The 20,642-nt window shown below is 48.2% G+C and overlaps 9 protein-coding genes across 9 annotated transcripts; 5 read left to right on the top strand and 4 right to left on the bottom strand.

The window, feature by feature from the left end:
- Positions 1-502: 502 nt before the first annotated feature.
- On the bottom strand, positions 503-2,746 carry E1B28_010310 (uncharacterized protein). The gene is made up of 3 exons (XM_043155266.1): positions 1,433-2,746; positions 1,093-1,373; positions 503-1,010 (listed from the first exon to the last, which is right to left on the bottom strand). The coding sequence occupies exons 1-3, from the start codon at positions 2,728-2,730 to the stop codon at positions 640-642; spliced, it is 1,950 nt and encodes a 649-aa protein (XP_043007731.1). The 5' UTR covers positions 2,731-2,746; the 3' UTR covers positions 503-639.
- A 239-nt stretch (positions 2,747-2,985) lies between these two features.
- Positions 2,986-5,376, bottom strand: E1B28_010309 (uncharacterized protein; the record flags this gene model as incomplete). The annotated part of the gene is made up of 5 exons (XM_043155265.1): positions 2,986-4,116; positions 4,173-4,765; positions 4,819-5,028; positions 5,084-5,292; positions 5,366-5,376. 5 exons carry the CDS (start codon positions 5,374-5,376, stop codon positions 2,986-2,988), a joined length of 2,154 nt encoding a protein of 717 aa, XP_043007730.1.
- A 693-nt stretch (positions 5,377-6,069) lies between these two features.
- E1B28_010308 (uncharacterized protein) lies at positions 6,070-6,369 on the bottom strand (the record flags this gene model as incomplete). The annotated part of the gene is made up of 1 exon (XM_043155264.1): positions 6,070-6,369. The coding sequence occupies one exon, from the start codon at positions 6,367-6,369 to the stop codon at positions 6,070-6,072; it is 300 nt and encodes a 99-aa protein (XP_043007729.1).
- A 450-nt stretch (positions 6,370-6,819) lies between these two features.
- E1B28_010307 (uncharacterized protein) lies at positions 6,820-8,019 on the top strand (the record flags this gene model as incomplete). The annotated part of the gene is made up of 1 exon (XM_043155263.1): positions 6,820-8,019. One exon carries the CDS (start codon positions 6,820-6,822, stop codon positions 8,017-8,019), a length of 1,200 nt encoding a protein of 399 aa, XP_043007728.1.
- A 976-nt stretch (positions 8,020-8,995) lies between these two features.
- Positions 8,996-10,271, top strand: E1B28_010306 (uncharacterized protein). The gene is made up of 2 exons (XM_043155262.1): positions 8,996-9,300; positions 9,387-10,271. Exons 1-2 carry the CDS (start codon positions 9,110-9,112, stop codon positions 10,120-10,122), a joined length of 927 nt encoding a protein of 308 aa, XP_043007727.1. The 5' UTR covers positions 8,996-9,109; the 3' UTR covers positions 10,123-10,271.
- Positions 10,272-11,656: 1,385 nt separating this feature from the next.
- E1B28_010305 (uncharacterized protein) lies at positions 11,657-13,434 on the top strand. The gene is made up of 3 exons (XM_043155261.1): positions 11,657-11,768; positions 11,824-11,879; positions 11,931-13,434. Exon 3 carries the CDS (start codon positions 12,196-12,198, stop codon positions 13,204-13,206), a length of 1,011 nt encoding a protein of 336 aa, XP_043007726.1. The 5' UTR covers positions 11,657-11,768; positions 11,824-11,879; positions 11,931-12,195; the 3' UTR covers positions 13,207-13,434.
- Positions 13,435-15,996: 2,562 nt separating this feature from the next.
- On the top strand, positions 15,997-16,721 carry E1B28_010304 (uncharacterized protein). Its single transcript, XM_043155260.1, has 5 exons — positions 15,997-16,165; positions 16,226-16,227; positions 16,279-16,317; positions 16,388-16,486; positions 16,540-16,721. The coding sequence occupies exons 1-4, from the start codon at positions 16,042-16,044 to the stop codon at positions 16,445-16,447; spliced, it is 225 nt and encodes a 74-aa protein (XP_043007725.1). The 5' UTR covers positions 15,997-16,041; the 3' UTR covers positions 16,448-16,486; positions 16,540-16,721.
- A 525-nt stretch (positions 16,722-17,246) lies between these two features.
- TPK2 (cAMP-dependent protein kinase catalytic subunit) lies at positions 17,247-18,947 on the top strand. Its single transcript, XM_043155259.1, has 5 exons — positions 17,247-17,668; positions 17,724-17,953; positions 18,011-18,226; positions 18,282-18,646; positions 18,702-18,947. The coding sequence occupies exons 1-5, from the start codon at positions 17,371-17,373 to the stop codon at positions 18,799-18,801; spliced, it is 1,209 nt and encodes a 402-aa protein (XP_043007724.1). The 5' UTR covers positions 17,247-17,370; the 3' UTR covers positions 18,802-18,947.
- A 99-nt stretch (positions 18,948-19,046) lies between these two features.
- E1B28_010302 (uncharacterized protein) lies at positions 19,047-20,477 on the bottom strand. The gene is made up of 5 exons (XM_043155258.1): positions 20,204-20,477; positions 19,837-20,147; positions 19,614-19,778; positions 19,349-19,562; positions 19,047-19,292 (listed from the first exon to the last, which is right to left on the bottom strand). The coding sequence occupies exons 1-5, from the start codon at positions 20,461-20,463 to the stop codon at positions 19,241-19,243; spliced, it is 1,002 nt and encodes a 333-aa protein (XP_043007723.1). The 5' UTR covers positions 20,464-20,477; the 3' UTR covers positions 19,047-19,240.
- Positions 20,478-20,642: the final 165 nt, after the last annotated feature.

Here is a 20,642-nt window from a genome sequence, read left to right as displayed (position 1 = left end):
CTTGTATTTGGTTTTCAAGATTAATTTACAAAACTTAATTTACAGAACATATTACCATTTAAGAAGACGTACCGTCGAGTGGACTTCAGGAGCGCTTAGACCTTTAGGAGCAGTACCCGCCGCGTCGTATTTGCTTGAGGAAACTTTGGAGAAGAAACCAAGATCCCAATGAGCTTACACACCGAAAATACTTACGGAAGTGGGATCAACTCGAGGTCACCGTCGAGGATTTTGACTTCATAGGGCACTCACAACCATTTGAGACGACCATCTTCCGTCCCAGAGACGACCATCTTTCAATCAAAAACCCGATATCGGCGCCGTCGGAAGTAAATGCTTCCAGTGACACATCCGAGTGTTTTCTTGAGGAGGGGACGAATTGAGAGGTTTGCTTCGAAACACAGAAAGAACAGAAGCTTTGTAAGGTAAGAAACGACTCTGACCAGCGCCATTTCTGACCTCAACCTCCGAGGTTGAGGTTGATTGTATCTTACGTTACTAGTAACATCTAAAAACTATTAGGACCTTAATTAAAGCTGAAAATAATAACAGTCTAAGTACTACCTATCGTCTATATCTCCACTTCATCCTTGCCTTTCGTAGAGATCGTCATCTCGCGAAAAAAATATATAATCAGGACTAGACACTCCTCTCACTCTCAGCTCTACTCGCCATCCTATCCTGACCAACCGCCTCCATAGCCTCCGCAACGTCTCTCTTAAACCCTTCTTCCCTTCCAAGCATCTGGACAATCCCAGTCCTCTCGAAAGTTTCCAACACTTCAGACTTCACATGCGTAAACACCAACCTCACACCCCTCGCGGAATACCCGCTCAGAATTTCCAACCAAATTTGCGCAGCGGTAGCATCGACATATTCCACGTCAGCCATATGGAATATAATGGTTGTGGGCTCTTTTCTTTGTGGTTCATCGGAAGGATGAGGTCTTGGTCCTCTTCTTGCACCGGAGGAAACAGAGGGACCAAAGAGTTCCATCCGGCGGAGGCGGTCTAATAAGCATCAGCATAGGAACAAGCAGAAAGTTTAGAGATTCCGCGCCGATAAAAGAGGCGCGGCGCACAAAACACATACCCTTCATCTTCCCCGTATTCGCAAAGTCTAAAGTAGCCTCTTTAACCCTAACAATCAATACACCGTCTTCCTCATCTTCTACCGCGGAGTTCTCGTCAATAGGTTTCCATTGGTTGGTTCCCGGAATGCGGCCCAAAATGACCATGCTAACTCTCCCACTCCTATGAACAACCAAAAGCAACGAGACTATAAGTGAAACTACAATGCCTACTTCGACATTCCATATGATGGACGTGAAGAAGGTGAGTAGGCATAGGGAGAGGTCGGCGTAACTTTTCATCCTACAGTAATGAAAGGTCAGCCTTTCGCTCGAGCGATAAAATTCCGCAGTCCATCGCACCTATAGTAATACCCCACTTCTTCCGGAACTTCTAACATCAAACCCCACACCACCAAAAGAATAACACTCGCCAATACACATTTTGGCAAAAACCATAATAATGGCAAAAGGAAGAACGTTACCAACAGGATGACTCCTGCACACACCATCGATGAGAGCTGCGTCCTTGCCCCTGCATTTCCATTGATCCTTGTCCTCGTGATGGACCCAAACGCCGGCAGCGTCCCCGGAACAAACGACGCCAGGAGATTCCCTGCTCCTAACGCAACCAGCTCCCGGTTCGGTGAGACGGAATACCCAAACCGCAAAGCAGCTTGCTTAGCTGCGACGATAGAGTCTAGGAAGCCAATAACAGAGATCACGACGGCTGTTGAAGTGGTGCGTTTGAGGTGTTTTAGAGTGTGGTGGTGGAAAGGGGATTCGAAAAAGGTTCCCTGGTGGATGGGGACGTCACCGAGGATAGCTACGCCGTCTTGATCCCAACGAAATGCAGACGAAAGAGCGGTGGAGAGGACGACTACAACGAGGACTTCTGGGAGCCGTTCGATCCACCCGAGATAACGGTAAGTTTTCAAATGATTTTTGGCCGAACGGGCGAATATAAGGATGAACAGTGTAGAGAAGGATATGATCGTTGTGGGGGCATGATAATTCTCGGGTGTGTGTTTCAAGAGAAAAAGAAGTTTGTCGATAGTTGAACTGGGATGGAGGGTATGCTCGAGATCTACCAGACCAAACATAGGAATGAGTTGTTCAATCATAATGACGACTGCGATGGCGGCTATGAAACCGCGGAGGAGAGCTCTGCTAAGGACGATGTCGATGAAGCCCAATCTGAAAAAGCCTAGCAGAAAGGAGAAGATGCCGACTTGAAGGGTAATGACTGTAGCAACTGGAAGGACAGATGCTGGGTGGGCTTTATGGACATCACTAACAGCCTGACCAACTAGCAGACTCAAGGCAGCTTCTGGAGCTACGTTGAGTTGCTTGGAAGTGCCTAAGAGGGCGTAAACGATGGGCGGGATAGATGCTGAGAACAATCCTGCTGTTGGCGTGAGGTGTGCAAGAGAGGTGGCATAGGAGACAGACTGGGGAATGAGCATGGATGCAACTGTAATGCCTGAGATGATGTCGCCAGCGAGTAGACCTAGGGAGTAGTTGGGTATCCAGTCCGTCGAGGGTATGTAATATTTGACCCGCCGTTTGATGCGTGAGGTGGTGGAATGGATTCCATAGGGCTGTTGGCGTTGTTGACCGTTCTCCGCTTCGAGTAAACTGTCCTGCTCGTCGGACTCCATGACTGGACGCTCCAGACAAAGGTCCGGTCCGAAAAGAGAACACACCTCCGACTTTCCCACGCTCACCAACTTCCGTGGAGTCGCAATTTCTTCCTAGTCAGTCATCTTCACTACCGTCCCGGAGATAATAGATCCAATAAGAGACGCCTTGCGAGTTAGTCCCCAGTCTATCTCAGGCCGCAGATTCGTGAGTAGCGTATACGCAGTTGCTTTCGTGTATGTGCATACTTGCGTTAAAGTACAAATAAGAAGTAGTTAATTGGACTCTGAAGGCTCTGGATCATCCATGGGGAATCGCTTCGCGTACTTGAACTTCTTCAACCCTCCCTCAAACTTATCCAATAAGGCTTTCTCAACCTTGTCTGCATAGAACACACCATCTTGATCGTTGGGCGTCATCCGACCGGGGAGCCGTGTGTATGAATATGCAACCTTGCCTTCCCCAATCGCCCCAACAGGCTTCCCATAGAAGTACGCATCCTCAAGGATCTTTAGAGGACGCTGAGGTGGATAAAGTGGACTACGTTTAGATGGGTCAAAAATCTTCCCAGCCCCATCCACGACGATAATTCCGTCAAAAAGCACTGCGTCGGAGGCCCCGTATGTAGCGTCAACTCCGTCCCTGACGTTCTCATCTCTGTCCTTGACGCTCTCAGCGACGACCAATCCTACGGCGCGTCTGTTAGCGAGCTCTGTCACAAGAATGTTTGCCTGTTCGATGGAAGACGAATTGGTCACGCTAGCCAAAATGCCTACACGTAATCCAGCGATGCTTTTGAGAGGTTCCTTTAGAATCGACAAACCGAGAGCGGTTTTATCGTGGTAGTACTCTGGATCCTCTTTGGGTGCGGGGACGTTAATGGCTTTAGCTACTAGCTTCGCTAGGCGGTTGTCAACTTTGTTGAGCTGGACGATGAAGCTCTTGCGGACATCCAAGGATTCGACCTTAGAGAGTTCGAACCGAAAGGCGTCGAGTACCATCTGTTTTTCGGCAGGGCAGAGGGAGTTGTAGAATAGTCGAGGCTGGGTCCAGTAATCCAGGAATGTACAGGATATCTCCCTTGTATAGTGTGCACACCGGATCTTCCGGTCTGGGGCGGTGAAGAAACCGTTGCCTTTCGGTGAATCGTCGGCGGGTTTGGGGCGGCCGTGGTTGAGAGAGTTCACCGTGTAAGCATAGTTGTTAGTATGGATTAATTGCTGCATGGCACCGTCGCGATTGTTGTTGTGTACTGGACTGCACCGGGGACGGTTGATGGGGATCTGCTCAAAATTAGGGCTGCCCATGTTTCGGTTGAGCTGTGTGTCGACATAGGAAAACAGACGGCCTTGGAGAAGTGGATCCTCCGTGAAATCTATGCCACGGACAACATGGCCAACGCAGAACTGAAATGATAATAATTTGGAATCAAGTTGAAGTGGCGAGGAACTAGTCTACTCACCATGACCTGCTCTGTTTCGGCGAAGAAGTTTTTCGGGTTCCTGTTCAATACCAGTTTTCCTAGACGTTTCAACTCGACTTTGTCCTCCGGAACAAGCTTCGTTGGGTCCAACAAGTCAACCCCATACTTCTTCATGCCCTCCTCCATGTCCTCCTCCTCCATAATCTGTACACAGAGTTCATATTCGGGATAAAATTTTTTTTCGATCGACTCCCACAGGTCTTGACGATGGAAATCGATGTTTTGACCAGACAGCACTTGGGCTTCAGGCCAAACAAAGCTTGCGCGACCCTGGCACGATTTCCAATGGAATTTGACGAGCTTGCTTTTACCATTGGCGTTCACCATTCGGAAGGTATGGACACCGAATCCATCTATGTGACGATAGGACCGAGGAATACCATGTCCGGACATGGCCCAGAACAGGGTATGAAGGGAAGAGGGGTTCTGAGCGAAGAAGTCGTATGCGGTGTCGTGAGCTGTAGCGCCCTGAGGAATTTCACGGTCAGGCTCAGCTTTAACCGCATGTATGAGATCTGGGAACTGCATAGCATCCTGGATGAAGAAAACTGGAATATTATTGCCGACAATGTCTGGCAGTGGGGAATCGTTAGCTCAGAGGGATGGATACAAAGGTCTCTCTCACCCAAGTTTCCTTCATCTGTATAGAATCGAAGAGCAAATCCATGTACATCACGGACAGTATCAGGTGAGCCACGCGATCCTCCGACGGTCGAAAACCTCACGAAAATCGGTGTCTCCTTATCTTTTTCGCTCAAGAAAGAAGCCGCCGTGAGCTCAGACCAGTTGTCATACGATGTGAAGCATCCATGAGCAGCGGCTCCACGAGCGTGAACTAATCGCAAGCAGTCAGTGCCAAGTAACATAGAAAGGCAGACAAGAGGACTAACCCACTCTCTCCGGAATACGTTCATGGTCGAAGCGAGTAATTTTCGTACGGAGGACAAAATCTTCGAGCAAGGTCGGCCCCCTCTTGCCAGCTTTCAACGACCGAAGGTCATTGACTCGGGTGCCAAAGTCTGTCGTTGTGATAGCATTGCGATCGTCACCGACGGTAAATGTATCCAGAAAACCGTCATCTCCAGGTAACTTCTCTGTGCTGATCATGATCATGGAGAATGGGAAAGTCAGTCAGAAAAGCGAAGAAAGCCAGGTGTGTTGGGTGTACTCACGCAGTAGCCATGGCTTTGTTGTAGGAAAGTAGTCAAATCTGTACGGCTTTTATATCTTTACGCCAGGTCGCGATCTGGAAGAGTCCGTGCAGCGAAACGTATTGATCCCATGCCGAAGTGGGGCTGAGTGGAGTCCTTGCAACAAACGTTCACCCTATATTCCTGCTGTCCTGCTCCAAATAGCAAGCCAACAATAGCTCCCCGGAGTCCAGGTAACTTTTCTGCGCTGACCATGTTCTTGGAGAACGGGAATATCAGTCCGAAAAGCGAAGAAAAACAGGTTGTGTTGGGTGAACTTACGCAGTGTTCATGGTTAAAGTAGTCAAATCTGTACGATATATCTTTATGCCAGTTCGAAAACTGGAAGAGTCCGGTGGCTTCAAGGAATCGAAAATAGAAACAGAAAGTAAGAAAATGTGAGCTTTGAACCCTGGATCTGGACAAGAGGCATGTTCTTTTTGAATCAAGAAGCAGAGCAAGTTATCCACCGCATGAGAATCCTAGATACAGATGTTCGTACAGCAAAATGTATTGATTCCATGTCGAAGTGGGGCTGAGGTTGAGCGGAGTCCTTGGGAGTATCACCGCGTAGACATACACCCTACATTCTTGCTGTCCTGCTCCAAATAGCAAGGCAACGAATACTCATTCATCTTTACAGGGTGTTCACTGTCAGGCCAAGCTCTGAGACCGGAGAAGTCAGATTACTGATCTGAATTCTGGTAGAAATTCGAGGTAAAAAAGCCTTGAGCCAGAAATGTGAGTAGGACGAGTGTCGTTGTGGGGACTTGGAGAGTGAAAACTACCGTCAGAGTCTTGAAGTGAAGCATGGTCATTGGAGAATCTGTCAAGTTTCTCATCACAAAAACAGGGGACCCAGATATAGGAGTATCTTGATGTACCGGTGATATCTTGTCGGCCCACTGGATGATGAACTTTATCTGGGCTTTACGACCAGGGGAGTAAATCGTACAGGTAGTAATCACCGGCGTTGTAAATGACATAGTAGGTTCCACTGCAAGAACGTGTTCCAGTTTTCAGAGGTGAAGGTTACGCAAAGCACTGGCGAGAGACATCTAGCGTCAATATTTGCATTGACGCCTGTACTCCCCAAGTCGAAAAACCCACCTGACCAAAATTTGATATTGAACAGCGTTTGGGCTATTTTTGGGAGCAGGTTTCCCGACACAATATTGGGAATTTTGGCGGATATCGAAGTTCATGCTTACTTGACAATGTGAGATTCTTGAAAGGTTACCCTCAGTGGTTTGCTGTGGAGAGGGAATGCCACACCGACGAGGAAAGACAATGTAGCGGACGTGCCGGTGAGCACTCCTACTCGTTATTGCATCAATTCAACAATTATTGATTCCTACGGTTAGACCGTTTCAGGTTAGTATATCAAAAACGTAGACGAATTGATCACCACCTGGGCCCACTTGGTTGAAACGACCATGCATCTCCTCTTTCTAACCTTCTGGGCGACTCTCGCCCCCATTTCGCAAAGCATCTCCCTTTGGGACCCGACCGGCCCATACCATGTTGGCTATACTCAACATGTCTTTAACCATACCACCCCAAAAGATCCCACAAAACCCGGTAACATCATGCTCTTGACCATCTATTATCCTACCCGCCAGATACCGAACATCACAGTCCCATATCTCGACCCAATCAGCGCCAGCATCTTCGAAAAAGGCGGCTTCCCTAATGGATCCCTGTCCACCCTCACTACAAAACTCCAATTTCAAGCTGCCACACTCCTCGATACCAACCCTGAATTCGGAAATGGCACATCTCCATACCCAACAATCATCTTCCTCCCAGGCACTGGACTACCAGCGAGAGCTTATACCGCATACCAATCGGAACTCGCCTCCTACGGCTACACTGTCATATCTATCGACCACCCAGGAGAAGCACCCTTCATCCAGCTTCCATACGGCGGTGAAGGCATTTACACAACCCTCGACCTTCTAACACAAACTCCTCCACCTGAAATAGCGAGAGCTGTGTACGATTACCGCGTTTCAGACGTCCTGGCGATGATAAACGACCCATTCCTTCCTTCTCTAATTCACACCTACGGTGCACCTATCAACACGACGCATTTCGGGATTTTCGGACATAGCATTGGAGGTGCTGCCGCTGCTGGGGTTATGGCAGCCAGCGACACGAAAACCGCGTCTTTGTTTAAAGTCGGAGGGAATTTGGATGGAAGGTTTACCCAGTTATTGAATCAATCCCTCACCGGAGTGAACACTAGCATCCCTGTTTCTAATCTCAAGCGGCCATTCCTCGAGCTAGCTACTGAGACGACCTTAAACGGCAGAAAGGACGGGGATATAACGTGGGAGTATTTCAATGCTGGGCAAAGTGAATGGTGGCGAGCTTTACAGATCGTTGGCACAGAACATCTGGACTTCAGCGATATTCCGCTGTGGGTGGAACGATTGGGCGGGCGAGATGAAGCTCTTGGAGGTTCGTTGGGAGGTGCGGATGGGGTCAGAACAACACATATTGTGGCCTCCATCATGAGGAAAGTTATAGGGTATATGGAGGGGAAGGGTTTGAAGCGGGTGGACGAATATACCGACAAGGTTCCAGAAGCGTTCAGGTTGGGTGGAAATGACGGCGGCCGAAAGATCGGATGACGGTGGACTATAAGGTGAGACGAGGGTATCCGCTCTGAGGACTTGTGTACGATGGGAAGCTAGTATAGATTGGGGGGATCAAGTGCATGCGATGCTTAACCAGACCCGCTTAGGTGAGAAACCGAAAATTCTGGAAAGGCATTCAAGACGTCAACCTTTTCTATCTGATGCCTCGAAAGTTCACCGTGAGATAGCTTTTGGCATACATCCTTGCTTTCTTCGAGCTCGCGAAGCAAACCCGACAGCGCTCTCGAAGCCACGGAATTTAGGTCACATAGTTTGGCCATTGCAGAATCATGTCCGAAGATTCTGAGCTTGCTTTCATTAATTAGAGAACCCGTACAGAAACGAACACGCACCGCAAATTGAGAGTCAAGACATGGCCCTGAAAAAGTTATTCGAACTGAAGATGAGTTCTGTTGGACAAATCAATCAGGTTTATTCGGAAGCCTGATCAACGACCATACGTATTTGATGACTACTGATAGTAAAACATATTAGTTCACTTCCCTCGAAACTGAACAATTTCTCCGGGTTCATTTGAATTGTTACCCTGAGTGGATCCGTTCTCGGATTTGGGACGGTGGACGACGGCACCTCGCAGTGTACACATCCTGTCAGAACGACATGTCTTTGTGCTCTTCAGACTGTCTTGATATATCTTAGGTTAATCATACCCTAACAGCCTGAACGTCAGACTTTTTTGCCAGTGAAAATGAAAAAGCGACGCACGGAATTCTGTTCAACCAAAGCACCCCCGTGTAATTGATCGTTCGATAAAATCCTTCTGGAGGTGAAAGAGCCCGCGTCGTCGATGTATGTCGATAGCGTCAGAATCGCCGAGCCGAAAGCGTAGTGAGCGCACATGCGCAGGCACACGACAAGAACCACGACCACGTGATAGCAACGCGGTCCGATACGCGTCGACACGTGCACGTCCGTTTGAGCTAGCCGGACTGAGGTTATATAAAGGCCAGTTCGGAAAGCCTATACGCTTCCTGTTGCCCTCTTGCAGGGTTTTTCCTCAACCAGCATTGCAATTCTTGATTTCTCTATTTCTCTATTCGTTTATCCGGTCTTACTATCACTGATGCCCACTATTCCCGTTTCTCGTTCCTCATCTCTCACCAGTGTCGCTAGTGACGACGCTCAGGCTGACGCTGCTCGTTCACGAAGAAAACGCTTCTCCAATGTCCAGACTATGATACTAGAGAACATGTATAGACATAATTCTCGTCCTTCTCGGCAAGAACGCGAAACGCTGTCCAAAGCAGGTCAAATGTACGCGTCACTGTGTCATTTACATCTCGCTTCCATTTTTCACTGACGCGACGCGTCTCTTCCTCTTTTGTCCTTCTTTTCTACAGAGACGTCAAATCAGTAACGATATGGTTCCAAAACAAACGACAGTTGGAACGAAAAAGTGCTTCTCATCGTGTGGAGGGGAAGCTTCACCACCACAGCAAGAGACACAGTGACAATAGTCGACATTCGCACTCGCGTCCACGGTCCCCAGTTTCACGTTCACCCTCATTACCAGTGCCTCTGTCCTCATCGTTCCCTCCCACAGTCCGTCCATCACTCGAGCGAGTTGCATCACGCTCAGAGCTTGCCTTACCTCCCGAACCGCAAACACCTAAACGCAGTCCTTGTACTGTTACTGGTCGGGGTAACCTGCCCATATGGGAGTGCATGCCCTCCTCACCACCTGGCCCCCTCGAAAGCCCTCCAGCTCGTGATTTCGTCGAATTTGGAAAACTGAAGAGGTCTATCACCCTGGAATGGGCTTGTGCGAGGAGGAGGATGGCCGAGAAGGAGGGTGGGGCAAGGGCTGTGGGTGAGGAGGAGGAAGAGGGCGATGAAGTGGATAGAATCATGTCGGAAAAGGCTAGAGCAAAGATGTTCAATCTGCCGTCAAAGAGGAGATTGGAGAGGTCGGTCACCTGGACTATGGGCGATGTTCGGAAAGTGTCTGCGATTAGAGAGCCCTCCAGTTTGAGGAGATCGGAATCATACAACCAGCAACAGGACGATGACGATGTCATGCGAGCTGCATTGGTTCTATGCGGGTTGGGTCGTGGACACGGTGACGGTAAATCATGACTTCCGTCGGGTCACATACCTATCAGTGTATACCACCTCTGTATAATATGTACATGGTCTGCAGCTCGTTCGGGACTGTATATACGGGTGTTTTTGGATATGTATGTACCAAGGAGAGGTTGAATGCAAACGACACATTCTTTTAGTGAGGGATGTCAAGAATTGATTGTCACGTTTAGTTGAACGTACTTCAGATCCAGGATTAGATATAATTGTAACTGATATTGAATATAATTAGAATGAGTACGCAGCGCATCTATATAAGCCCACACAGGCATCCTTAAGATAATTTTCGCCTTCAGCTGGTAGACATGACTTGAAAGGAACTAATCCGAACTTATGGTAAGAGCGGACCAACCCACCTAAATCCTACTTCGGTCACAGTCTTCTCCCCATTTTACGGAACACTGATTGACAGTACGCATTGTTTGGTATCGAAATTGGCGAGATAACAGGTTGTCTAATTATTGTAACCAGGAAGGGCATGTAATTTGACGTCCGCAACCAGATGTGCGGGGGCCCAGGGACTCGGATACCGGTCAAGGGAAATCCGGAAGTCTTTGGGGGTAAATGCGACTCGGAACAGGTTGACATAGGTTACCCAGAGATGAAAGAAGTCTAAGTCTTAGCTCACCCGTAATGTTCTGAGAAGGTAGGGCCGAGACAGAGTTATGTGAAGTCCACGTCGGTATGAAGCACGACTTGAGCTCCGCCAGTCTTCCACCCCCAGAAAGTAGCTAAGCGCTCGGAGTTGCAACTTCCTCGAGGGTCTGGCGCTAATTTGTTGGGGGTGTTGTCCAGTAGAGAGAATGTTTGGAAGATGTTCCGGTCGAGAATACAGAATGCTATAATACCACCGGTTCATGCTGTTGAAGAGGTGACTCGATCGTGAACTCTGAGCGCTTGAGCGGTAACCGGTAACAGCCCGCAGGCGCCCACCTGGCGCCTCCTAATGGTGTCAAATGCCAAGTCAGAATAGCGCTTCCGATCGACGAAGAATGAGAAAGCACCCTACAGCTTTGGTTTTCGAAGGTCCGGTCTATGGGGCTAAAGTCGTTCCGATGCAGCCTCGAAAGATTGTATAACGGGTTCCGAGACTACCCGAGTCGATGAAACGAGTTACGAAGCTCTCATATGCATCCGTAGTCCGTAGTCAAGACACTAGCTAGCTAGAACGGAGCCTTGTTCTCTTTCGAAAAGCTGCGATTAATGCTGCGAGTCCCAGCCGCTTGTTCGAGATGGATCAATTTCAATCAATGCCGCCCCATCACGGTGAGCAGGGCAAGATATAGCCAATCAAGTTATTTTGATTGGAAAATCAAACATCGAGTCACTGGCTATTCGGTGTTGATTCGAAACACGATCGAGCATCACGATGGACCCACAGAACGCCAGCACGGGCTTTGCGGGTACATTTTCCGAGATGAACCAGAACGGAGAGACTTTCGTGGAGAAGGGTGCGGCTCGGCTAACCGGCTAACCGGCCAATCTGAAACCGCGGCTCTGCAATTGCATCTTGTTTCTGTCCTCATGTCCGCGATGACCAGAAGAGGACCAAAACTCTACCGAAATCAACGATGATTTGTGGCATAATAGTAATAATAATCGACGTCCGGATAGAACTCAAGGTCGACTCATCTTGACTCGTGAGTCATTTTTTTCCCTACTGCATTGCCATCCTCCGTTTACAGAGCTCAGCAGGTCGGGTCCGAGTCATGCTTTGTTTTTCGAGTCCTGTTTCCGTATCTGCTGTAGAGGTTAGGCCATCAAAATCAACAAGTAACAAGCTCTCTGAAACCCCAATTTAGCCTCAATTGATAATATGACTCTGATTGTTGATATGGATGCAATGTTTTGAGCATTTTCTCGTCTGCAATGCATTGACGTCGCACTTAGGTCCGGATAGCCCGTCGAGTCAACTAACAATTGCCCCGCGGATGCAACAGCAAAATACAGCTGCATACGGGTGCACACCAATTATAACAGCTCTTCAAAGTGCTTTATAAAGTGTCATGTTTTGAGTCAATTCCTCTCACTTCCAGTCGAACCAAGTCAGAGGATCTCACACACGACATGCCTGCACTTACCACCGCTATCAACTCATCTTTCGGGCTCAACGCCTACACCAAGGCTTCGAAGGTTCCCAGGAATGTCCGGGACGCGCTTTCGAGACATCCCATTGACTCCAACTGTATCCTCCCGGCGCTCCTCAAAGCATTGGACGTTGAGCGCCTCTCTCGTTCCCCACCATCCGGCCAGCTATGGATTGTATGTCAGTCCGCCTTCGGCATAGAGCTCGTGGTTTCCTGCACGAACAATCCACTTGGAGAATACCCTATCTTCATCACCAGCCTCTACCAGTTGCCTAATGCTGCTCTCCGATCTCGCATCCAAGAGATTGCAAAGCTGCTGTTGAGAATCACTGGCTCGAGACGCGTTTACAGCGTGTTTGCCCCAGACAGCATTGCTGACATGTTCTCTGAAGCGTGGTCAGGCCTTACACGAATCCAAGCATATCCTAAGCCTTACTACGCAGCGAAATTGTCTTACTGCACTCGGGATACCCTCAATGACTACGATAATGCTCCCAACTACTACCTTCGCCCTGCCCAGGATAGCGACCTGAACGATGTTGCTCGCCTATGTCATGGGTTCGCAGACGACTCCGCTCCTTTCTTCCTCAGCGAGGAGGGGGCTTATTTAGAAGCCGAGCACCTTATCCAAACCAAGCAGGTATGGGTCCACGCCGCTTCCAATGGTCGTCAAACCGCCATTGCTTCCATCGTCGCGTTCACTAGGAATAGTGAAACCAACGCCACCATCACTAAAGTTTTTACCAACCCTGATTTTCGTGGGCAGGGTTGTGCCAAGCGACTAGTTCGTCGCGTTTGCGAGCATTTGCTATTCAAGACTGGCAAAAGCTCTGTCGCGCTCTTCGTCGCCCATGATAATGCACCTGCCTCGAGGGTCTATCACAACGTTGGGTTCGTTGGACTCGACGGGACGGAGCGTGACAGTCGTCAGGCTCCTTCGTGGAAGGAGATTGGTTTTGACCGCAAGAAAGTCGAACTCGGTCACTGGTAATTGGACGGACAAGTGTTGGCAGTGGAACATCATCTCGGACATAATTTTTCCCCAGGCTTTTCTCTTCGTTTACTTCTTTGCCTCCACCAAATCCGTACACCACATATGACTGAACATGATGTACTTATTAGAATCGCCCACCTCAGCTGTATTGTTAGCTAGATGCTAGTAGATAGACATGTATTCTACATCCAATACTAATAGATAATAATTTACCGCAAATTTACCGACCACAGCAGTGTGATCTTGTTTGTGATCGGAGTTGTTGTTTCCTTCCCACGCGTCTTCCTCTCTGAGTATCGTCTCTACACCGTCAGCAAGAGAGGTCTAGTTTTGATGATCATTAACTTTCTACCCAGGGTCTCATCTGCGTTCACAGCATACTGTGTCCCATATACATGATCTACCTCAGCTATGAGTAAGAAATTCGATCAGGAACGAGTACTACGGTCTACCTGTCGGAGAGTATCATTTCTCTGATATCACTATGCGAAGCACTTACTGTGTTCATTCATGACGGTAGAAGCTGTGGACGAGCTGTAATAGGCAAACAGCTCAAGAGTGGTTGCGGGTTACGGGTTTTGTGTATCCACGAGCTGTACGATATGCGTAACGACCAGCTGAGTTCTTCGTTGTTAATCAATAGTACCGCCATGAAAGAACTAAATATAAACATCAATCCCCTACAATTGTCTCGCTTTGACGTCGAATTTTCCGTCCAACGGATCAACGGCTTTGATATGGGTGCCCTGATGTACGAATACAACAAGGCTGAGTTCTTTGATTCATGGCTGGGCTTGTAATTTTACGCTGCAAAGGAACGAGTTCTCACCGCCGTTGCCGCCATTCCGCTCCAAGAGATCATTCTGAAAAGTGAAAAGTGATCCGTCAGTCGTCTTTGTTCCCCGCTTTGCTTTGTTGGAGTATCTCGGATGGGAAGCCCGGAATTGCGCTCCAATTTGAACTGAAACGGATAACTGCCACTAAAAAGGATTCTCCAATCTTGTCCTCCTTGCAGAGCTGGTGAGTCTCATCTATACATCGTTTGATGAAAAGTCATACCTTCCCCCTTCCTTTATATTTGACAGCAACAGTCTCGCCGTACTCGCAAGATTGAATCTCGAGAAAATAGCGGTTTCGAGTCTCTTGGAGGTATAATCGGTCGTGGTGTAGCAGACTCTTTTCGGCATGAACCTCACATCCTCACAAAGCGCAGAGCGTCATCCACGATAAAAGTTTCCCACCCAAAGCGTGTTCCAACAGCTTATGGTAGAACTAAAAATATGGAAGACGGGCTGGAGGCGCTTGAGCGCGGCAAGACAAAGGCGATGTGGTGATAGGAACGGCGGCAATGCCGAATTAATGAAACTTCATTAACAAAGAATGCAGGTAAATCATGTTGAAGGCGCGGCACAGTAACCAAGACAATGACGGACAGATGAGTTGACCGCATGCCTAGACGTCGTCCGTGCAGATTCGTGCGATTGCCTCAAGACAAGTCAGAAGATTGGGCTGAGGTGGTGTAACTTAGACTTACGACTTCCGAAGAACCTAATTGTCAAGCCTGCTGGTTGTATTCGAAGGACATTCCTCCAAAAGTTCTATCCTGGCCGCCCGAACACCCGGGAACCCCTCTCCCGAGACGTTTCCAACGACATTGTGGTGGCCCCATCGCCACAATGACCTCCCAACCCCGCAATTTGCACAGTGATTCGGGCTCGCATTCTGCTCGACTCGCAGGAAAGAGTGGGACGCGTTAGTATCAGTGTTCTGCCCAATCCGGTCTATCCGAATCTCCACTTTTCCCGGCAACCCCGTGTTCCGACATAGCGATGCTTTCTCCCCCTCCCTCTCCCTCAGCTTAGTTTCCATTTCATTCGATGATGCAGTGTCTGTCTCGAACCCCCCCCAGAGATTCCATCGCATATGAGTACGATCCCCAATGAAGAAGGAATAACAGTACATGACCCACAATAGGAAGGAAGAAACGAAAGGGATACTGCGAAAGGTTATAGAGGGATTGGGCAATCATCCTGCAGCAAAATTCTTTCAGAGTTCTTTCAGGTCTAACATCGACAGCAAGTCAGAACTCGTATCATAGGCTTCGACAGTTAGCCTTACCAACTCATATTCTCCGACGAATTCAACGAGCCACGCCGACCTTTTTGTCATCTTTACCTTGATGCTATGGATTTCTGGTAAAGGAGTCACCCAAGATATGGAATGCCGATCCAAGTCAAGTCATTACTGGGGATAGTGGACTGCTATTGCGTTGGACGCGATTACGACTTTTCGGGCGGGATTAACACCTGGATCTACTGCTCCCTTTCAAGAGCGAAGACAAACACACCCTTCCATACCGAAGCGGTATGTTGCAGAGTTGGAATAAGCTTTGTCTTACCCGTTCATGTCCCCACGGAACCAGTGAAGAAGGCGGATATTGGCCCGGTGTTGGGTGATCTGGAACGACCTGGATATCAACAGCCCGAGACGCTATGTGGCCTTGTTTTACCTGGAACAATCCTCAATAAACTTGATTGTTGTTCTGGCTTCCTTTTCCTAAGATAGTAGATACTCTTCGCCATCCGTAAACCGTGCATCCAACGCTTCTTGAGTCCCCCGAAGTTGGACCCACAACTACAGCTGCTACCTGAAGCATCCTCGTATTTGCCTTTTAGGGCTTGGCTGGACCTTGTAAAGGTTGATACAAGTACATAAGTAGCTTACTGTATGTATGTTCACTTTCTGGAGGTTAATTTCGGAGGAGTCCTATTTAATAATAACGTGCCTTTCCGGGTTGAACGCGTTTTTTTACTTCCATCACCCAAATTTTCTATGCCACGGATCCCTTTACTCGACGTTCTGCATAGAGGAGTGGTCTACTCTCTTGCTGGCCTTTCCGTTTGGGCCATTGTCTCCAGTGTTGCTGTCCACCGAAATACAATACGAAGTGGGAGAGGTGCGGTTCTTTATTCAAATCTTCATTCGAATTTCTATTTATCAAGTCACCCATTCCTAGAGGTAATCTGTATTTGATTGATCCATCTTGGCTGTTATAATCATTCAATCTAGTATATGGAGCGAAAAGAGGCAGAACAACGGCAACAGCGCGTGCGTGGCTATCGCACATTCTGACGTTTCTCATGCAAGTACTTACTGTGTCTGTTCCCGTTCTCAACAGGAAGAAGCTATGGGCCCCGTATCCGAAGCTATAGAACACCATACAGTCAAAAGACCGTGAAGCTGCAGTGTGATGCGCATAGCTGCCAGGCAGCGAGCAGTTGAGTCCTCTATAGCTGACAACGGCGTCAGGGAGATTGATTGTTACTCTAGTTTCCAACAGTTTCGCCCTGTTACACAAACGATGATCAATATCAAACGCTAGTCTGTGTTGCGGAGAGGGCTATCTCGTCAGGCTTGATTTGCGAAGATAGGAGAAAGCAGATCCCATCGCATGTTACGTCGTATACTACACTGAACAACGAGCTTCCACCGCCGTCGATACGGAGGACCGTTAACTGCAACGATGCTTCCAGCTTCTAGCGTTCATCCTGAAGATTGCTCCTCCCACTTCCTTCATTCCAGATTCTGGGGGCACTCGTTTAAAGACTCTCAGTATCACCCTTTCACTATTTTCGAACGACGTTCCGAGAGAAGCATGTTTTCGGCATTACTGTCAGTAACTGCTCAATACATGGTTACGGAGAGTAGACAACAAAATTGAACGTGGATAATGTCCTGTCGTCGCTCTCCGACTGGCTGGTTCACCTCGCAATCCCACTTATCTCAGCATGACGGACTCAGTCCGCTCGATCGAGGGGTACACTGTCGCCAACTGAACGTATAAACTGCCTGAAATTAGGCCCTTTGTTCTTTCATTTTTAATAAGTTATTTGTACACCGAGTTTGGCAGATCTTGCGCTGTGGGAAACGTAGTATTTCCAGCTTTTGAGTCCACAAGGCTCCGGAGAACAACAATTTCCCCTCTCAGCGTTCACGTGATCAATCAAAAGTGCCTCGAGGGGATTTGTTCCGTTTTTGGAAATGCGAATGCGACCATTTGAAGAACAATGAGGCTGGCTTGACCCCTTCTTCCTTTCAACGCCTTTCATTCCCCCTTCACGTCTCTGTTTCCTGTTCCCTTTCATCAAAAGCTTTCCATTCATGCTTAAGCGAATGACAAGCAAATTCCATCTACATCACGGTCATAACAAGGATCCAGTTGATATTAGTTCCTCAGAATCCAGTACGGGGTCGTCTCTACTGGGCCAATACGACCATCGCGGATCGATATCGACGCAGAGAACATCTCTCAGTGTCAGTGACTGGAGCAAACGGGGGGACAGTCTGGATTATGACCCGGCTGAACAAGTGGCGAGGAGAGCTAAGGGTACATATCGTCTGTCAGATTTCATTATACAACGTACGCTTGGAACAGGTAGCTTTGGCCGAGTGCATCTAGGCGAGTCCAATTCTTACTTTACATGGAGTGATTGTAACTGAAAGGTCTCCCTCAGTGCGGAGCAAGCACAATCTCCGGTTCTACGCCGTCAAGGTCCTTAATAAGCAGAGAGTGGTCAAGATGAAGCAGGTCGAGCATACGAATAACGAACAGCAGATGCTTGGATTTGTCCAACATCCTTTCATCATCAATCTCTGGGGAACGTTCCAAGATACATCTAACCTGTACATGGTCATGGATTTTGTTCCCGGTGGCGAGCTTTTCACGTTATTGAGGAGGTCAAATGTGGGTCTATCGTTCCCTTTTTCTTGCGACAGACTCAAACGATCTACCTCCAATCAGAGATTCCCGGACCCCGTCGCCAAGTTTTATGCCGCGGAAGTCGCACTAGCACTCAATCACCTGCATAAACTCGATATCATCTATCGCGATCTCAAGCCTGAAAACATCCTACTAAACTCGGATGGCCATATCAAAATCGCTGACTTTGGTTTCGCGAAGATCTGCTCGACGACGACGTGGACTTTGTGCGGAACGCCCGATTACCTTGCCCCAGAGGTAAGCTATTCATAAATTCCAACCTGTTCTTTGTCCAATAATTTCGTGGAAAAAGATCATTGGTCAACATCGTTACAACAAAAGTGTCGACTGGTACGCTTTGGGTGTTCTCATTTTTGAAATGTTGTCGGGCCTTCCTCCATATCATCAACCTGAAGCAAACCAACTCAAACTCTACGAGAAGATTCACCAAGGACCCACACACATACGATGGCCAGCAGCTTTTAGCCCTCTCGCTACGGATTTGATTCTCAAACTCATGGAGGGTAATCCTTCGAAACGTTACGGCAACTTGCGACATGGTGCTGGAGACGTATTTGCGCATGGGTGGTTTAGGGAAGTAGATTGGGACAAGCTTGGGGCTCGTGAAATACAAGCTCCGTATATACCAAAGATCCAAGGTGATGGCGATGCAAGCGCGTATGTTATTCCCCCCCGTCCTTGCAAACTTTTACTGATTCATCAACGACTGTAGCTTCGATAAATATCCGGAGGACAACGCCTCTGCAGCATACGGAGTGCTTACTCCCGATCCCTATGGACTTGAATTCCCGGATTTCGATTATGCTTTATGAGAAGAGGAGTTTTCACATCTGTTCTGTTACATTTTCATTGGATTATGCAGGTTGTAACGAAATGGGCGCCTTTTCTCCTCTTTGTATACCGTTTGGTTACTTTCATTCCGATTGTTTGCGTGGTTGTGACGATCCGACAACTATCAGGACAATCTTTGTATGTTTCTATTCACTAATTATGCATTTAACGGAACTTGTCCACACCTAAAGTTTGGAGAGGAAGGCGGGCTGTATCCGTATTCGTGTTGTGTTGTGTGCGTGCGTGTGCGTCGCCGATTTCACCTTCCTGGTGGAAACGATGTAAAACAATCATCCGAGGATAAAAACACGACTGCGCTAGATGCACGTAAACAACGCTCGCGATCGAGTAGCATATATAAAACAAGAATGTCATGTAGTACATAACTCATACAACAGTGATGAATGATAAAGATTCCGGTTACTTCCCTAATCTCCTTCTCAAATATTCATCGACGATGAGTTGCTCGATCCTAAGGAATGGATCAGACGTGTATAGATCATCGCTTTTTGCACCCAAGTTGCTCACCTTCCTTTGATCAAGAAGGTTACACCCTGACTGATGAACCCCTTGACTATTTGCATCTCTAAGCCCTGGTAAAGCTCGTTCCTCACATATGCATCTTGAAGCACAGACACTAGCGACGGAGGTGACGCCGATATCGACCGATCGTTCCTGCGGCTCTTTTTGCGAGCTTGAAGGCGAGTCTTCGCTAGGATTAGTGGATAAAGGATTGTTACAGCTACACAAAGCAAGTTAATTAGAATCCGCCGTGAGGCGATAGGGTACCTACCTAGCGAGGACGAGACGGCACCTCCTACGAAGGCTTGTCGGGGTGTGGGGTCGATTGCCATACCTTTTGGCGTTCTTTTGGATAACGCGAGAGCGCGTCGGAAGACTTGAAAGAACGAAAGGGTAAGCGACGGGTTCAAGCATAACAGGGTCGTGGTCTTGAAGCCTGAGAGGAACATTTGAATATAAGGGGTACGATTTGTCCTTGTGAGAGTAGAAACTACCTTTCCAAAAGCCTGCTAAACCGTCTTCCTCGAATATCTTCCCCACAACCGAACCAACACCAGATTCAGAATGACTGTCACCGTCTTCGTCTTCGTCTGAGTCATTGCTTCTTTCGGTTTGTAATCGGAGAGTGATCAGACTCAGCGGCGTCGAGATAGCTCGGGATGCTACCCCCGCCAGGAAACCGAGGAAGAGTTCTTCAAGGATGGAGAGTTTTGGTAGGAGTTTCTTCAAGCTATCTCCGTCGTTTTTGTGATTGCGCTTTTGCCAGATGCCACGGAGAGAGGAATAGAAATAGAAATAGAAAAAACTGGCAGTGCCATGAGCCTTCCTCAAATGTGATGGCTTCCTCGAGGAATTACATACTTGGACAACAGCGTAGCTCCCGTATCCGTCAGAAGTCCGTCATACAACGCAGATAGGCCGTACTTTCTAGCAGCAGCATAGAGAATGTAGAAGCCTCCCTGGATTCCTGCAGGTCTTCGTTTGTTGTCAAGTCCGAGGGATTGCGATTGTAGCTGGAGTCTTGATGTTGCAAGATCGACAGGATAAATGATAGCGTTAGCAGATGCACTTCCTATCGAGCCTGCGACCGCTTGGACTAGAGGTGGGAGGGTACTTGTCATCGTGGACGTTGAGGTTGAAGCGGAGCATGACGTCAAGCCAATATTTTCGCCCTCGGAATCACATGTAAATCCGGATTTTGGCGCCCATCCACCTGGATAATTCTTGTTGTCCATCGGTCATACTCCGTCGGTAGGCAGCTGCTAAACTACACAAAGGGTGCTCATACTTAGATGCATTT

The sequence above is a fragment of the Marasmius oreades genome, chromosome 6 (assembly GCF_018924745.1).
Source record: "Marasmius oreades isolate 03SP1 chromosome 6, whole genome shotgun sequence".
In the NCBI taxonomy this organism is placed as follows: domain Eukaryota; kingdom Fungi; phylum Basidiomycota; class Agaricomycetes; order Agaricales; family Marasmiaceae; genus Marasmius; species Marasmius oreades.
The sequence above is the reverse complement of the archived record's forward strand: the minus strand, read 5'-3'. Positions and strand labels throughout refer to the sequence as shown.

Coding starts and splice junctions, on each gene's coding strand:
- E1B28_010304 (XM_043155260.1), top strand. CDS start 16,042: ATGCCACGGATCCCTTTACTCGACGTTCTGCATAGAGGAGTGGTCTAC. Junction 16,318..16,387: donor CAGAACAACGGCAACAGCGC/GTGCGTGGCTAT, acceptor CGTTCTCAACAG/GAAGAAGCTATGGGCCCCGT.
- E1B28_010305 (XM_043155261.1), top strand. CDS start 12,196: ATGCCTGCACTTACCACCGCTATCAACTCATCTTTCGGGCTCAACGCC.
- TPK2 (XM_043155259.1), top strand. CDS start 17,371: ATGCTTAAGCGAATGACAAGCAAATTCCATCTACATCACGGTCATAAC. Junction 17,669..17,723: donor CTTTGGCCGAGTGCATCTAG/GCGAGTCCAATT, acceptor GGTCTCCCTCAG/TGCGGAGCAAGCACAATCTC. Junction 18,227..18,281: donor CCGATTACCTTGCCCCAGAG/GTAAGCTATTCA, acceptor TCGTGGAAAAAG/ATCATTGGTCAACATCGTTA.
- E1B28_010302 (XM_043155258.1), bottom strand. CDS start 20,463: ATGACAAGTACCCTCCCACCTCTAGTCCAAGCGGTCGCAGGCTCGATA. Junction 19,563..19,613: donor TGCCGTCTCGTCCTCGCTAG/GTAGGTACCCTA, acceptor TGCTTTGTGTAG/CTGTAACAATCCTTTATCCA. Junction 19,293..19,348: donor ACCTTCTTGATCAAAGGAAG/GTGAGCAACTTG, acceptor TCCATTCCTTAG/GATCGAGCAACTCATCGTCG.
- E1B28_010310 (XM_043155266.1), bottom strand. CDS start 2,730: ATGGAGTCCGACGAGCAGGACAGTTTACTCGAAGCGGAGAACGGTCAA. Junction 1,374..1,432: donor GAAGTGGGGTATTACTATAG/GTGCGATGGACT, acceptor TCATTACTGTAG/GATGAAAAGTTACGCCGACC. Junction 1,011..1,092: donor GAATACGGGGAAGATGAAGG/GTATGTGTTTTG, acceptor GATGCTTATTAG/ACCGCCTCCGCCGGATGGAA.
- E1B28_010306 (XM_043155262.1), top strand. CDS start 9,110: ATGCCCACTATTCCCGTTTCTCGTTCCTCATCTCTCACCAGTGTCGCT. Junction 9,301..9,386: donor CTGTCCAAAGCAGGTCAAAT/GTACGCGTCACT, acceptor TCTTTTCTACAG/AGACGTCAAATCAGTAACGA.